Source organism: Oreochromis aureus, linkage group 2 (genome assembly GCF_013358895.1).
Source record: "Oreochromis aureus strain Israel breed Guangdong linkage group 2, ZZ_aureus, whole genome shotgun sequence".
NCBI classification, from domain to species: domain Eukaryota; kingdom Metazoa; phylum Chordata; class Actinopteri; order Cichliformes; family Cichlidae; genus Oreochromis; species Oreochromis aureus.
In genome coordinates, this window is record NC_052943.1 from 21,765,591 (window position 1) to 21,782,423 (window position 16,833).

Here is a 16,833-nt window from a genome sequence, read left to right on the forward strand (position 1 = left end):
TCCATAAGCAGGGAAGTGTGCGTGTGTGTGTGTGTGCGCGTGTTTGTGTACACGGCATGAAACAAGAAGTTGGCTGTGATGTGTCCCGTCACTTGATTCACAAACACACCCACTGACAGGCACGCCAGGATTTATATAACACTCCCACCCACACACACACACACACACACACCTAAGACGTGTCGGTGCTCTTGGACTTAATCGAACGACCTTCTGTGTGTGTGTGTGTGTGTGTGTGTGTGTGTGTGTGTGTCAGACAAGGGGTCAAACTCAACTCATTAGAAAAACAACAGCTGACGTTATGCAAGCCTTTCATGTGTATATGTGTGCTGGGTCTCTCTCTCACGCACGCACTTCTAACGCTACAAGAAGTGCTCAGGTTGATCGATAATGACTGAATTATTAATGGCAGATAGGAAACCATAATGCCCTCTCTTTATTCTTCTCCTTCTTGCTACTTTTCCTCTCTTTTCTTTCTCTGGGGTGTTTGTCTTCCATTAGCTATGTTTTAAATCAAATCTGCTTCCGTTTATCACTCTGTCGTTTCTTTTCATTCATGCTCATTCAACCCCAAAAAGCCTTTTTAGTATCATCACTGCATTTCTTGAGCTCTCCTTTTTCTTCCGCTTTGCTTCTTTTTTTCCATCTTGCTGACTATGAAGGCAGCAAACATCCGACATTCCCTTCCTGAGAATGTAGCCTTGATCATGAGTGAGTGTGAAGGCAGGACAGACAAAAAGGAAGGCGCTTGTATTGCAGAGATCTAACAATGAGTCAACCAGAACACACACACACACACACATAAAATACTAATGACAATGTTTGATTAAGTATACACACTCTTATGCACACACTTTTCATAAACCCAAACATCCATTGTGTGATTCTCCAACGCGACTCCAACTGAACTGTGTTTACATCAGCCCATTCGTCATGTGAATCCCTCCTCTTCTTGTTTTTCCTGTTAGTCAACATGGAGAACTGCCCTTTGAACAGAATTGCATCCTGCAGGCTCCCTACAGCAACAAGTATCCATTCAACATACTGATATAATCTGACAGCAGGCTCTGCTGCTGAGTTGTACCCTAAAGGGAGACACTGGGTGGCTGAATCTTTGACAATAGAGCCTAGATGGGGCCTTTAAGGACGTTACATAACTGCCAAGGGCCCTAGGTACAAAATATCTCATCGTGCACCACCACCCAAAGAATTCCATGAAAACTTTTATTGGCGCCTTAAGAGTGTCCCCTGGTCTTCTTGTTGTCCCTATTGGAGAAAGGAAACTTTACTATCAGCATCAGATGAGCCCTGACAGCAGCTAACCTCCAGTAGTTTAACTTCTCACTTAGTAATGTGAAACCGTACCACAAGATATGTCAGCACAATGAAACATGTTCTCTCTGTAGTAGTTCTTATGCCAGACGTCCTTCCTGTTCAACCACTGAGGGATTTGTGTCTCCTTCCGGGATCAAGCTTGAAAGCTTTGGCCTGGTAGATGCATGTGTAACCCACTACACCATGGTGCCACTTTAATTTAGTACATTTAAAATTCAGATGAAACGCAACTGCATGTAAAATTGATATGGATTCAACCCAACCTTAATAAAACTATCTTCTTTAGCGTTGACAGAGTGTCCTCAAACCACGTTAGCAATAATAAAACTTGATAAACTTGAACTTGATGTGCTGTCGTCTAGGCCCTAAAACTAGCTAGTGTGCCAAGACTGTAGTAGCTGGCCTACGATGGCTCAGCTTTGCTTCAAGTTAGTTGGATTAGAGCAGCTCCTAAAGCCTCAACGGCAGACACAGATAAGCCCTTAATAACATTTTAAGGAACCACACCTTTTACGGCTATTTGTTGGCTTCAATACTCTAAACCCTTTGTTAGTGACCAAAGTATAAATAGTTCAACTTTCATTTAGTCTCTACATATATGATGACCACTAAACTTTGCCTTATAGTTCAAACAGATTATGACTGATTTTTTTGATTTTACTAACTGCATTATTATCTACGTCTTAAAGGTACAGAGACAAGCACGTCAGAGTAAAAGGGATGCTTGCCAGAATCACTCAGATCACATCAGGTTAATCTGCTGCCTCCTACCTGGATCCCTCTGCTAGAAAAATCTCTCCTGCAGCAGGGTCAGTGGACACAGTCCAACTTACACACCACCACAATTAGCACTCTTGTGTAAACTTTGTAGTCTTGGATATAGTAATCATCACAACTCAGCTCTTAACTTGATATAAATAAATATCAATAAATCAATATAAATATAAAAACTATCATGTAAGTTTGGCCATTTGTCTTGAGTTGTATTACATGGGTTTCCATTTGTGAAGAGCAAAATTTAAACATTCAAAACATATTTACTGCTGATTTACCACCAAAGGATTATCTCAGTCAGCGCTGCCACGGTCTAAACACGACTGTTATTTCCATCTGTGTTGAAAGCTATCCTTCCATTTGCTGTTGTGCATGCTGCTGAGGTAATTCAATCATTATTCAACAAAGCTGTTTTTAAAAAAAAATGTCCTATTGGCTTTCAGTAATGGAGAAAAACTTGTAAGATTTAACATTATCTCGCAATCACACATTTTATACTTGCAGCAGGGGACGTGACCTTCAGGTATTAGGAGATGAAATCATTGAGAAATGTGGCTGAAATGTGCAGTATTTACTGGACTCTATTTTGAGTTTGTGCAATTATCTGAAATCTAAAACATTATAGTACCCTGTGTGTATCACAAATTTAGGACACCAGTATCGGTTTCGCACAGATAAGAGCATGAACCGCAGAGGTGAACCACTGTGCTGTGTATCAGCGCCATCAAGTCAGCTGACTGGTGACTAAACGGCTAAAACATCTTGGAAAGATTGTGGGTTACTGCAAAGTAGAGCAGAGGGACTTTGTATTATCAGTGATGACACTAAAGAATAAAATAACTAATCAATTACCCACTTGTATTATTTTCAATGGTTCTTCTGATGCAAAGGCAAGAATATATGAGTGTGTGTGCGCGTAAGGTAAGTTAGAGTGAGATGTGATTTTAAAGAGGTGCTGTTGTCAGCAAACCTGACTCGGCTCTGCTCTGGCTGGGAGGTAATAGTGACTGCAGCAGCCCCCGCACACACACACATATATATTTATATATATATATATATATAAACCAGCATGTTCAACAAAACATAGCTCACTGCTTTAGCTCATTACCCACTTCGGACATAAATACACCTTGCCTGCATAAGCCTTTCCTTCCTTAGCACAACCTGAAACACACAGAAACACACACTCACTTGCCCACTCTTCTTCATAAGCATCATCTTACATCTCATAAACAGCTCTCCTGGCTGTGTCTGAAACTGTAAACATTTATAGTCCTTCATGGAAGCGCCAAAAATCCGTCACAGATGTTTGTATTCAAACAGATCACAACCTAAACACAGACCAGGTCAAAGATGTAACATCTGTTTGTTTCACTGCCTCCATGGTGCTCATTTGTTTGCTTCCATCATTTGCTTTACACAGCTCAGATTCATTCATTTTCTCTTAATTGTCCCGCAGCAGTTTGGCCATCAGAGAATATTGATTTGATTTTGGTTAAGGTGGCTCAACAAATCCTCCTCATTTCTCTTGCAGAGTCATGATGAACTGATGCAACATTGTTAAGAGCTTGCACATTTACAGATACCCTCACTGTTTTATTTTAAGTTCAACTTTGCATTATGTTTTTTAACATATTGATGGTTTAATTTAAAGAGGCAATTAAACCATTTTGGTTTAATTCACATTCTTTTCTATGTCAGAAAAAGCCTAAAATGAATCAATTATTATTTTCTTGCTAAATGAATTTGCTTGTAAAATGTGAGGTAACAGCATTAAAAAGAAAAGAAAAACGATGGCTGTAATTCCACTGAGCTCAAGGTCACATCTTCTAACTGCTAATCATTAGCTGAACAGCATCAAAATCCTTACATCTGAGCAGAAGGAAACAGAGGTTTGGCATTTGGCACATCAGGACTTGTTTTACTTTAATCAGTTAGCAAAATTTCTGTTGATAAACTTCCACACGCCTAATTACTCCCTACTAACTTGCCTTTTCTTTCCTTCTATGGTGCAAAAAGTGCTGACACACTGTCATCCTGCACTCTTGTGTTATTTATATTCAGATTACATAACTTAAAAAAAAAATCTGCTGTCAAGTATATACTTATAACCCCTTTCTCCTCTCTTCCTCTGGACTCCTATACAGCTCCCTCTCTCCTCTTTCATCTCTCTGGTAAATAAACACTGAGCAACAAGCACAAATCATCTTCCTTTCCCTCCATTTTTCCATGTACAATGATGTTTTAAATTCCTAACATTTCCACCAATTCATACCTAAATCAAAACTTCAACTATTCTTCCAGCTGCTTCTTACAGTCATTTTCCCTCAAACAATCCACTTTTCCTCACCTCTTCTCTTTATTCACTTCATCAATCATCCAACCACATATTTGCTTTCTCCTTCATCCATCTATTCATCCATGAAATCTTTCATTCCAGTCAGACTACAGGAGTTACATAACCCCTGATGTTTACCTCTGCAGCAGAATGTCACAGGCCATTCTCATTTTCCCAGCTGTGTTTCCTCTCACTGTGATCTACTCTTTTTGTTTAGCTTTGGGGTTTTTATGCCACTGGATCAAGCCTGCAGGCGGTTCAGTTTCTGTCAGTTTCTCTGTTGAGTATCTTCTTTCTCGTCTTTCCACTGTACTCAGCAAGCCAACCTGTAGGTTACTGAAGTCCAGTCTGAGAAGCGAGCTTGACTTTTAGCCAAACTCTGCACGATCTCTGTGTTTCTCTTCTTTTTGCCTGTTAACCAATTGACACATCTCCTGTAGCAGCAGTATCCAGCTGTTAAGCTTGTTCTTCCTGAACTCTCAGTTTTTCCTTCCTTCTTCGAGTACCTGGCAGGTCTGTAGATCAACCTTGTATTCAGAGGTTATCCCAGTTGAGCACTTTGAGGTGTCAGCGTCAGTACAAGCAGGTCTAGCAACAGAGCCAGGGTGTCAGCAGGGTGCATGCTGTAGCGTCCTCTAAAACGGTGTGTGTTTTGAATTTATGAACAAGTGTGGATGTGTGTGTGTGAGTGTGTGTGAGTGAGGGTGCCTCACTCTGCACTCTGTCTGCAAAAGTGCTGCAGTAAATATCCAGAGCTCTGCTCAAATATATGAGCTTCTGATGTAACCAGGCAACAACCCCAGGAGGACCAATGGGATGGGAGGGGCTGAATTTGGGAGCCAATTGTAAAGAGGGAAGAGGGAGGGAAAGCTATGTGGGCCAATCTTAAGGCAGAAACTGGGAAGAGGGTTGATTTTTTTGTCCACTCAGTGCCGACTATGAACTCAGCAGTTTACAGTCAGCCCAGTGGGCTGTGTAATGGCGCGCACGCACAGACAAGATGCACACAAACAGATGCCTGTGTCTTTTAAAACACCCTGTATGAGCTTTTTCCAAAGGAGAAGAATTAAAACATTTAGAAAATATAGACTAAAAAGGCACAGAAACAGTGTAAGAAAGAAAAGGGCGTGAAGGAACAAAGAGGCAAAAATATTTATACCAGTGAAAGAAGGAAGAGGTTAAAAAAAAAGAAAAAAAAAAGGGAGGACGAGTATGAAACAAATGGACTAAAGGTGAAGACTCCTATCAGTGTACTGACATTGGCTATTCATCGACTACAAATATCCCTGATAATCATGACTCAGACAAAGCAAGTAAAACTGAACGGGAACCGTCTTGATCAGAAATCCTAAAGAAACATCTGTGGGTAATCTATAATTACCATGGTTGTATATATTAAGTTATTAAGCTTTTTTAAAAGATGTATATTCAAGTTTTAGAGAGCTTTAGAGTCTCGTAGTAAGAGCAGAGAAGGAAAACAATAGACTAAAACCATTATAGCCCCTGAGATTTAGAGGCACAGTGCTCACTAAGCATGACCTCAGCAAAAAGACAAGAATCATGAATCATCCTGAGCAAACATTTGAATAATGAAACCACATTATGACATAAGCTGCTGGGTAAAAGGCAATACTAAATACAAGACTAGCTACATATTTTACAAGAAAGAAAACCAAATGCTGATTTTGTCTGTTTAAGCAAAACGTACCTACAAAAGTAACTACACTTAAAAAATAAGCATTTTCCATTTGGGAGCTTCAGTGTGACTATGAACACAGTGTGTTTATATCAGACAGTGTGCGTCTGTTCTTCTGTTCTGGACAAACTGTAAGGTGAAGCTTCTGGAAGTTTCCATAAAGAACTGTGAAAGTTAAAAGTTGATAATTTTACAGCTGCCCAAGCAAAATTTAACCCTCACATACAACAACTAGAAGAAGTTTGGTCTAAATTCTTGTTTTCCTGTATTGTTTTTTTTTTAAAGGAAGAAACTTGTATAGATTTCCAGTGAATAAATATTTACTATAAATCTTCTCCTTTCCAAAGTAAGCACCAACAGTTGGCAACAAGTCCTGATGTTTTTTCACTTTTTGGTAGCCAGTTTCAATATATTAGATCTTTATTGACACTTGGTGTTCTGTGTTTATGATTCAACTGATCTTTCAATTAGTTAGCACAACTTCAGTGATTACAGTTTGGATACATTCTTTAAAAACTTGACTTTAAACTTTAAATTTGACGACTGGGTATTATTATATATAATTGTAACCGCCATCAATTTGAAGACCATGGACTTGCAGATTATTAACAGACTACAAAAACTTAAAAAAACAAACAAATAAATGCAACTTCTGCAAGTGGTCAACTACTGACTGTATATATGAAACGTCCTTTTTCATGACCATCATAGATAAGAAATGTGCAATACACCAAATCCGCTCAGTGGTGTACAAATCCTGCTAGTTCCAAACTTCCTAAAGGATCCAACTTTAGATTCTGTTATTTCCATCTGGGATACACCTGTCTACACACAACATTCCAGGAATTTCTCAAGGGAAGAAACAGACGAGGAGAATGTGTAAATGTTATGAAGCGTTCTTCTTGAATCATTAACACTACTTTGACTTTCAGCCTGCCTGGTATTACCGCTGACTTTGGTGACGTCTAAACTAAAACTTTATCTTCCATTTATAACATACAGACACAACAGGGGCAGCATGTTGACAAAGAGGCTTCAGTGCCAATCAGAATAACTGTTTTATCTATTGTGATTTAGAAACGTGAGCACTCTTTGGAAAGGCTGATAGAACAGCTGTCCCTGAACTGTGGATGAGCACTGATAGCACATGTCAATGAGTGGTACAATCTGGGTCAGCTGGTATATCATTGTGCCTGAAGCTAGTGCCAAGGCCACAGTCTAGAAATAAAGGGCGAAAGGACCAGGAGACCTGTTTGAACATTATTAATGGGTTCAGTGGGTTGTACTGACAACAATTCACCAAGCCATAAGAAACCAGTCCCATCAACTTAATGTAGTGATATAGAAACATATAATTAAAGCCAGAAACACACTGCTGCTGAAATGCATGTGTCAAAACAGCAGCTTCTAATGTTTTCTATGTATAATTAGAAACCCTGCTGTGGCTAGTCGCACAATGATGTCCACGACATTTCACACTACTGCAATAACCCTTTTTCCCCCTCTTCACCTACACTTATAAACTTGGTAAGGTGTGGCTCTGCAGACTGGCTCCACAACTAAGAAATCAAAGTTTAAATGGTGGATCCACATGGGATTTACAGCCATGTATGTTATTTTGTTGTCCCACACAGACAGGTTGTTTAGCGTGGTCCGAGTCACACTTGGCCCTTATTTGTGTCACTTGATGCACGTCATATGCCATGTTGCAGTGCTGCTGTAGCTGTGTGTTTTCTCCTTTAGGTGTTTGATAAGGGAGTCAAGCTGAAGGCTTGTGTTATCGTTTCCAGCGCACTCTAATCTCTGTTCCATGAGTGTCACAGTGAAATAGATGCATGGAGACTAGAGTTGACAACAGCTGTGCAACAGCTTTCTGTCATTAAATTAACTGCAATGACAGTTTTGTTTAACTCTATTTGATTGTGTTGTAGATTTTTATTTATGTCTCCTATTACTTTTCCACTGCCTTGACCCTCTGATCCAGCACCCTCCATGTTCCAGACCTCTTTGTTACAATAATCCTCTCATGCTGAAGAAAATACACTATGACAGTGTTGACTGGTGCTGCGTATCCTTTTAAATGTTTTGATTATGTACTGATCCATCACTTCCTGTGTGCATGAAACTGCTTTTGCTATAGAAACATACATCACAATTTAAAAATGCTATTAAAAAAAAGAAAGAAAGAAAAAGAAGAATGTTAACAATGGAACAAACTGAAAAAGAATCTAAAACCAACTTGGTTTGTTTGTATATCTACCTTTTTTATTTTGGTGTCAGCTATAGAAAATAAAGCAAACATGACCTATCCATTAAGTAGGTTGAAACGCCAAAAACAAAAAGCTGATACCCCTGTACTGTCCTATATACAGTCCATGTACAGGTCACGCAGAGATCTTATAGCCAACATATTCGAGTCATGGTTATGTTAAGCATGGGGCAGGGTGCAAGTAAGGAAAACCAAATGGAGAACAGCATCAACACATGTCAATACGTACTGAAGGATCGTTATTTATAAAATTTATGGAAGCAGACTGCAGAGCAGAGACAGCCTAGAACAGGTTTACCTTATCAATTTGTACCAGAAAGCAGCAAAGCCCTGGAAAGCAGAGCTAATTATGTGTTGGATTTGAACATAAAAATCCGGCAATTATTTTTTTCGCTTTTGAAAAACAAGACAGGGTGGTTTGAATTGGGACATTTTCTCTCCTTTTTTTACATGATGGGTTTCTTTCAGCATTTGTGATACATGGTGCTATCACAAGCTTTCAGCTCTGGATGAGGACATAAAACTAACCATGGTTTCTGTCTCCTTTCTGTTCCTCGTGTGTAGAGAGTTTAAAGGCCCTTTTACGCCGTGTAAACTCGAGGGAAGAATTGTAAGAGACCTGTGGTACAATTTGTGCCTGTTAATCCAAAACAGTGGCTATGAATTACACCTGATAAGGACTCCAGCGGTCAGTTTGGAGATCATTTTGGACCAGTGCAATATGGCATAAAATGATACAGAATACACAACCAAGCTTTCAAGATCCAATTCACACAGGTAAAAAAGTAAGTGACTGTTTGTCTTGATGCATGCTCAATCATCCAGGTAAGGAAATCCCAAAAAGCTCATTCTGTTTCATGATTATTAATATCCAAATTGTCGTGACCATTGACAATTTGGTCAAAGCCAGTGTAGGTGACCCAGAAGGGACGAGGTCAGACATATCGGTGTCAATTTATGGGTGTGCACATGAAAATTGTTGGCACAAATGGACAGAACAAGGCGCTCCAGCCTGGTATGGTGTCCTAGTGAGATATACGAATCATTTCCACAGTCACACAAAATAATCTCATGCGTGATTTTTAAGTACACGGATGGTAATCTGCTTCACGAAGAGCTACACAGGTCCATCACGCTAGACTGGTACCTAGCATGACTGACCTGTGTAGGGTCTAAAAAGTAAAAAATTGAGGCCGACTTGTCTTCAAAGATAAAATTGAAGACAAACAGCCTACTCTGCTGGGTCAGACGTGCTTTCTAAGGGTGATGCTTCTCATGCTGCCAGGGTATTTCAGTGATGCCATGAAAAATACTTTCCACACACGGAGAGAGACCATAAGCAAGGGCAGAGAGGGAGGGAAGTAGTGATGGGGTAAGAAGAGAGATCAGAAGAGAAATGCCAGGGAATATATATAGATCTGAAATGAGTAGAGGCTGTCGGAATCTAAGGTGTGTGTGTGCGTTAGCTGTCAAAGTCTATTAAGAGGGCACAGCAACAGCCACAGAGGACAGCCTTCCCTGTCTGTCAAGTCTAGACAAACAACTGAGCCACTGTTAACGCTGAATCACTAGACGGGAACTTACCTTTTTAGAGGCTTGTCAAAGCATATGGCATATACATATATGGAACAGCAAGCTCAACTCAAAAAAAGTTTTGAGTACAAAAAACAGCCCCAACCTGATTTTCAACAAAAAATTTCTGTGTATTTTAACAGAAAATTAGACAAGTCTCCAAATCTGTTGTTAAAACTTCATGTAGTTCTATAGAAATGATACTGTTTATTGTCCACATCTCATAGTGTTCTACCTAGCAGTGCTTATCCTTAAATGGTTTAGGGAGTAAGGTTTGTACTGGGATCACTGGTGTAATTATGTGGCAATGATAAATAGTTAAAATGACTCATGGATCTGTCAGGAAGATCCCTTGGCAGAACTTTGCTAAGGCCCCAGAGAGGTCAGGACTGGCTCTGGATCAAGCACGCTGTTGAAATTAATAGACTCGACTGTAAGTGCAGTAAGTGTTTCCAGCTTGCTTCCAAAAATGTGGTAGTTATAATCGTAGAAAACTTGAAAAGAAAACAAAAAACAAACCCATCCAATCATAACCAGTACCATCCTTAATGCTCAAATTCTAAACATTTATACATTTAATTTAACAAGCTTGTGAAAATGTCAACTCTGAATACACAAAAAATAAATATTTTTTTCACATGATCAGACTCGAGAGGACTAAATAGGACTGGGAATTTAAAAAAAACAAAAAAAAAAAACAATCTCTAAATCTGTACATTATTGAAATGGCTCTGTGGAATACCCTGGATGCTCCATGGTCTACAAATACCACAGTAATCCCCCCAGACCAGACAAGAGGTTAGTCAAGGTCAAAGGGATGATGGCTGCAGGCTAGCCACGGCTAACCGAGATTTAATACCAACTAAAATCAATCCCATGTGACTTAAGGATCAAAACCATCTGATGTGCATTGTTTAATTTAAATAATTTACTGCATATAATTCCCCCTTCGTTTTCATTGGCAGTCTGTGCACCGTTGTACAATAGCTGCAACCTTAAATCTTCCTCTAATAAAGCTCACACAAATATAAACACAGTCACGGAAAACATTTTGTATTGAACCACAAACAAAACATTAACTGCTAAACCACTCAAATACCAAAGATACACACACTCATACTCCAACTTGATCCCTGCTGTCATCACTGACCTTTTATACTATAACACGGTTAAATATGTGTACAGTGGGCTAAAATGGGACCACAGCACAAACAAGATATCATCCAGTTAACTTTAGAAGCATACACTGATCTAAATACATTAGATATAGTCTAGGCCCATGCAATGCAACTGCAAAAACACTAAATTGTCTATATTAGTACACATCAAAAGGGTCTGACTGAGATAGTCAGAACATAAAACAGACTGCTTTCTTGTGTGGAGAAAACTAGAAGTAACTAATCTGTAGGTGTTACGATCCAGATGCTACAAATGTGCTATAAAAGATGACCATTTCTGCTAATATATAAATAAAAGAGGAACTGAGATTTCACATGAAAGAAGCTATTTTCCACATGTAGGCCTGCAGGTGTGCCTTGAAAGTTTGGCTTGTCTTTTGGTGCGCCTTGGGATTAAAATGTTTGTCTTTTTAAAAATCCCTGTTTCTAGGGCATCATAAAATGAAATGAATCAATGAGTGAATGAGCTATTGTTCCTACACGGAGAGTCCATTACTGACCAAACAACATCTCTCTTAATCAGACTGAGACGAGCAGCTGATAAAGTGACCACACTGCTGGTTGGCCTGAAGGCCTGTCGAAAAATAACACAGAACTGGAACGTCTTGGTTTTTAATCCAAGACATGTCATACCCTTTATCACATGTCATATGCTCTGCCTAGTATGACTCTGACACATCATGTGATCTAATAACAAAGACAGAGATGTGTGACCGCACCTGGCTGCGGGGTTGTCGTCAGTGTGTGTGCGTTGCGGTGAGTCGGAGGCAGGGCCGTCCTCCCCGTCCTGAGGCAGCTCTTCACATTCTGCCTCACACTTCTCATCATCCAACAGCTCTGTGATCTGCAGACAGAAATATAAAAGGATGTAAATGAGGAACACTACAAACACTAAAACAATTAGATTTAAAAACAGGATTACATTACGGAACAACAAAGGTTACATCAGAGTTAACCACAGTCCACTTGTACTTGTGCGGGTGTAGCATAACCGGAAATGTTTACCAAAGCAGTTTCTTAAAGGGTAATGCGATGCATGTTTATTTTGCAATAAAGATTTCAGGTAGCAACGTGAAACATCACTTTATTTATCTGTATCTCACGCTGAGTGTGCTAATATACACGCTATACAAAGAAGAGGGCCAACTTCACTGTTAGGTTTAAAGTTATAACATGTAAACATATCCTATATTTTTATTTTTCTGTGACTTTCAGTGTCTAAAAATTGCAGAAATCAAATCACTTTATATAAAGCTGCATATACTCTGTGGTTGCAAGACAGAACCAAGATGTTGCAGTTAGTTTCATAAGATATCCAAATATAGATGACGCTAATGAGTAACACATTGACAGCACAGATGTAGTCTTCAGCGGGGAGGAAAAAAAACATTTCCTTGAAGGACAGATGGAGGGGGTGACGAGTGGACAAGAGAAACGAGAAGGAGGGAGAAGGACGGGAACGAGGGTTTAAATTCGGGCTTGAGGATGTATCATTTTCTTGTTGACGTAGCAATGTCCCGATGCATGATAGTCACATTCCAAAACTGTAATAAGGAGAAACCAAACCACCAGTATGCAGCACGTGGAGCTTTGCTGTTTGATATAAAATAAAAACTAATTAAAAATTAACAAGTGAATGCATTTTGCTTTTAAATGGCAGATACTCAACCTTATTTAAATGTCAAAATACATCCACAGCTGTAAACACACTGAGCACATAGTTGACATGTATGATACGTGTGGGTCTGTGTGTGTGTATACTCTGCAAATATAGAAAGGTCACAGAAATGGGTAAAAAACTGATGATTAATATAGAAAAATAACCACCAGAAGACATTTTATTTAATTGCGGATGTTTCTAGATGTTAACTCAACCATATCACACAAACTCTGTGAAAACCTGAACACACACACCAGAATGAAAAATCACCGTCTTGTTTTTCCTTTGACTCGCACAGAGCACATGTCCTATGTAGGTGCAGGAAAATCCTTTGATTGGCCTGCACGAGCCACATATGCAAAGCTTTAACGGAGAAGAAAACAGGGTGATGGAATAAGACGAGCTGATGCTGCGTGTTTCTAGTGCAACCTAAACTCGACAACAAACTATTGAGTTTCTTTTGCCCTAGCTCCAGTTTTAAGGCTGAGATAATGTAAGAAGGTGTGAATACGATGAGGAAAAGGTCAAGCGAGCGAGCCGAAGGGAAAGAAGACGAGAGTGATAATGAATCTGCCAGCAAAAAGAAAGAAAGGGAGACGGGAAGGAGATGGATGTAGGAGAGAAGGTGGGAGGGGGAATAAATATGTTGACAGAAATAACTCATCATCATTCTGGTAGGTGACAGCATGTGAACAAGCTGTACTTTATGCTCCAGCTCAAGGATTTCTTTTGTTGATTTAGTAAAATATGACTTTTATAAACAGATATTTTTTCCTGTGTAAAATCATCAGCTGGTTCTTCAGGCTACACCTTACGCTCACATTGCATTAGACACAAGTTTGACCTCAACTACAAAAAACCCAGAAAGAAACGTGGATTAAAAGGTTAAACCAGATTCACTGTCATGAGGTAACAACATCACCCTGTTTGCCCTTTCCTGTGCCTCTCCCCTTTGGTCTTCTCAGCATCTGCTGCTGTCACTGCACTGTCACTGCACTGTCACTATGGAAACACCTCTGTTAAAAAAAAGCCCTGATTGGCTGTTGGGAAATTCTTGCATCGTCACATGTGCAGACCTAGGAGGATGACTCACAACATTCCCTGAAGTAAGAGAGAGTGTGTGTGTCTGTGTGTGTGTGTGTGTATAAGTGAGACCAAGTGCAGAACGTAGACTTTTAGACAGCTTCAGTCTCAGTTTTTATGACAGAGCTTCAATTAAGAAGTGAAAATATCCTTTATGCCAGCATGCAGTTAAACTGAGCTACGGGGTGATATTTATCTTTACGTGTAGGTGTGTGTGAAATACTGATTAAATTATATGGAAGCCTGACAGATAATTATTAATCTCCTGAACCTCTAAAGCATCCTTTGCTATTAACACATAAAAAAAATACAAGTGCACTCTCATGCTAATGTTTCACAGGAGCTGGAAAAATAAGCAGCAGCTCATGGTGATGTTAAGAGAGGACTCTGTTCATTTCTGCCTTCACATAATCATACTTGGACTTTTCTAGAAGCGACCCTGAATTGGATAAGTGGAAGAGAATGGATGGATGGAAACCATGCTACCATCGGAAAATATTGTTTTGATTTATTAAAACTCCAATTTTAGATGTTTATATATGAATGCAGAAAATTCATCTCTAATCTTAGACATTTAAAAATAAGAACACAAGTTTCCTTGCTTGCTTCTTTCAGCTGCTTTTCATTAAAATGTTCTCCGCTGAACCGGACATACAAATAATTATCAACCAGAGAGCTGAAACAATAAATATAGAAACTGACATTTAGCAAACACCTTCCTGATTTTAAAATCCAGATCAGAATGTTTTGAGTGTAAAATAATTTCAGATTACATGATTGGCACAAACAGATACAAACGCACACAGCAGGAAATCACAGAAAGACTGGTTAAACATTAAAATTATGCAAAACTCATCAAAAATTCTTTGCAGGGAAAATTAATATTAAATTCAGTGAACATGAACTGGGATCAAAGATTTAACAGAAGCGTATTCTATCGAGGCTGCTGGTCAGTGACATGGAAAAATTGGTGTGGATATGCTTTAAATACAAAAGCCCCTGTGTATCCACATTAGCGGTTGACATAATGAACAATGAATCTTGATTGTATAACTTCCCCCTGGGCTAGATGTGTTCATTCAAATGGTATAAACGGAGTTATGAATATGGTCAACAATGTGCTGAGTAAGTTATCAGAAAGCCTTTGAGGTGACGTAACAATATTAGAGGATAAGAGATGTTAAATCCCCCTGTCAAGTTGACCTTGCTTGGTCATTCATTGGGTTGGTTATACAGTTATAACCCCCCCATTTAGGGCTGTGGAAATCTTTAATCAGGCTAACTTATCAAATTAATGTTTAAAAACAGAAGATGCAGTGCTTTTAGACATCAAGTCCCAGTGACGATAGACAAATGCGTCTCTGTATGGTGTGTGTGTGGTCGAGTGGGTGAAAAGACGGGAGAGAACACCCTAGAACAAAAGGTCACGACATTGGCCCTTACTTAGCGGTCTAGTCCAGAGTTTCAGGATGGAGAACAAGGAACAAGCTGCACTGACATCATTAGCTTGGCTGTCAAACTGTTTGTGGGCCAAGAACACAGAACAATCACAGAACAACTGATTGGGATGGGCATTACTGATCTCAAACTGTGGCCTACATTTGTGGTTTCCAGGCGGTCATTTGTACGCTCAGAGCGGTTGTTACTCTTTGAGACTAAAGAGAACAAAAACGACAAACAGTTCTTTCTCATTTTCAGATTTATCTACTGCGGAGAGGAAGCTGAACTGTGAAGTGGACTTTTTTTTAAGGTGCTGGAAGTGTAAAGGTCCAAACTGTTCAACTGAATCTCCTCTCAGTGCTTTATTGCTCATTCTTGCTTGCAAGACTGCACTGTTTACTTCCAGCAGTACCACTGGAGAACAGCCCTCTGGCCTAATGTTCCTGCAGTGAGTGGGCAGTGTGATCTAGATCTTAGTCAAAGTAAATAAATCAAGAATGTAGCTGTGTATTTATAAGACGTTATTGAAAAATCCGTAGATCTTTGTGTGTTCATACAATATATCTCTCCACAGCTATTATACATCTCCTCTGCTGTCCAACTAGGCCAACAGATCCTCCTTAAATAACTCCACATTCCAACTTAAATAGGCTACCACTCAATAATTTATCACTCGTGTCAGAGGTCCAAGCAAGTGTGTCTCCTCCATCCTAAGCAGGCTGTTCCCTGCTGCTGAACACCCTGATATTTATAAATTTACTACATCCACCCAGTTGGAGTTACTGTTCACAGTTCTGACCGCACCTGTGCTTTCATTAAGGCAGTAATTAAGTAGACAGCCAAGTGTTTCATACATGGAACACATAATCCTAGTTCATCTAGGTTTTAAAATTATAACCTCCTTTCATTCACTCATTGATATAACAACTGCATGTATATACATTGCAGCTGCACTACACAGCAGCTATTGATTATTTTAGTAATAGAGTAATTTTTTCAATTCCATTTTACTTATACAGCGCTAAATCACAACAACAGTCACCTCAAGGAGCTTTATATTGTAAGGTAGACCCTACAATAATACATACAGAGAAAAACCCAACAATCATATGAGCCCCTATGAGCAAGCACTTTGGCGACAGTGGGAAGGAGAAACTCCCTTTTTAACAGGAAGAAACCCCCGACAGAACCAGGCTCAGGGAGGGACGGCCATCAATTGATGGATAATCTATTGATTAATCCATCAATTAATCGAGCAATCAGATAAGAAATACTTTTGTCTTAATAATGAGCAATAACAAATATTCTAAAGAGAAAAAAAACAACAACACAGGTCTTTCACAATGAACTGCTCATTGGTTTACAGTTTAGATATTGCAAGGTTTTAAAGTTTAAGTGCGCACACTGTCAAAAAACTAAACCCTTTGTGTGTACATGCCATATTGAAATGTATTTTTTTTTTAAAGAAAACATTTTCTCAAATGTATA

General features: G+C 39.3%; 1 protein-coding gene across 4 annotated transcripts in view; it reads right to left on the reverse strand.

The window, feature by feature from the left end:
- fam13b (family with sequence similarity 13 member B) overlaps positions 1–16,833 on the reverse strand; it is a 68,862-nt gene that overhangs the window by 18,973 nt on the left and 33,056 nt on the right. For all 4 annotated transcript variants that reach the window (XM_031732768.2, XM_031732769.2, XM_031732770.2 and 1 more), the window contains exon 7: positions 11,882–12,006. In XM_031732768.2, coding sequence (XP_031588628.1) covers positions 11,882–12,006 — 125 coding nt within the window. The remainder of the gene's footprint in view (positions 1–11,881; positions 12,007–16,833) is intronic.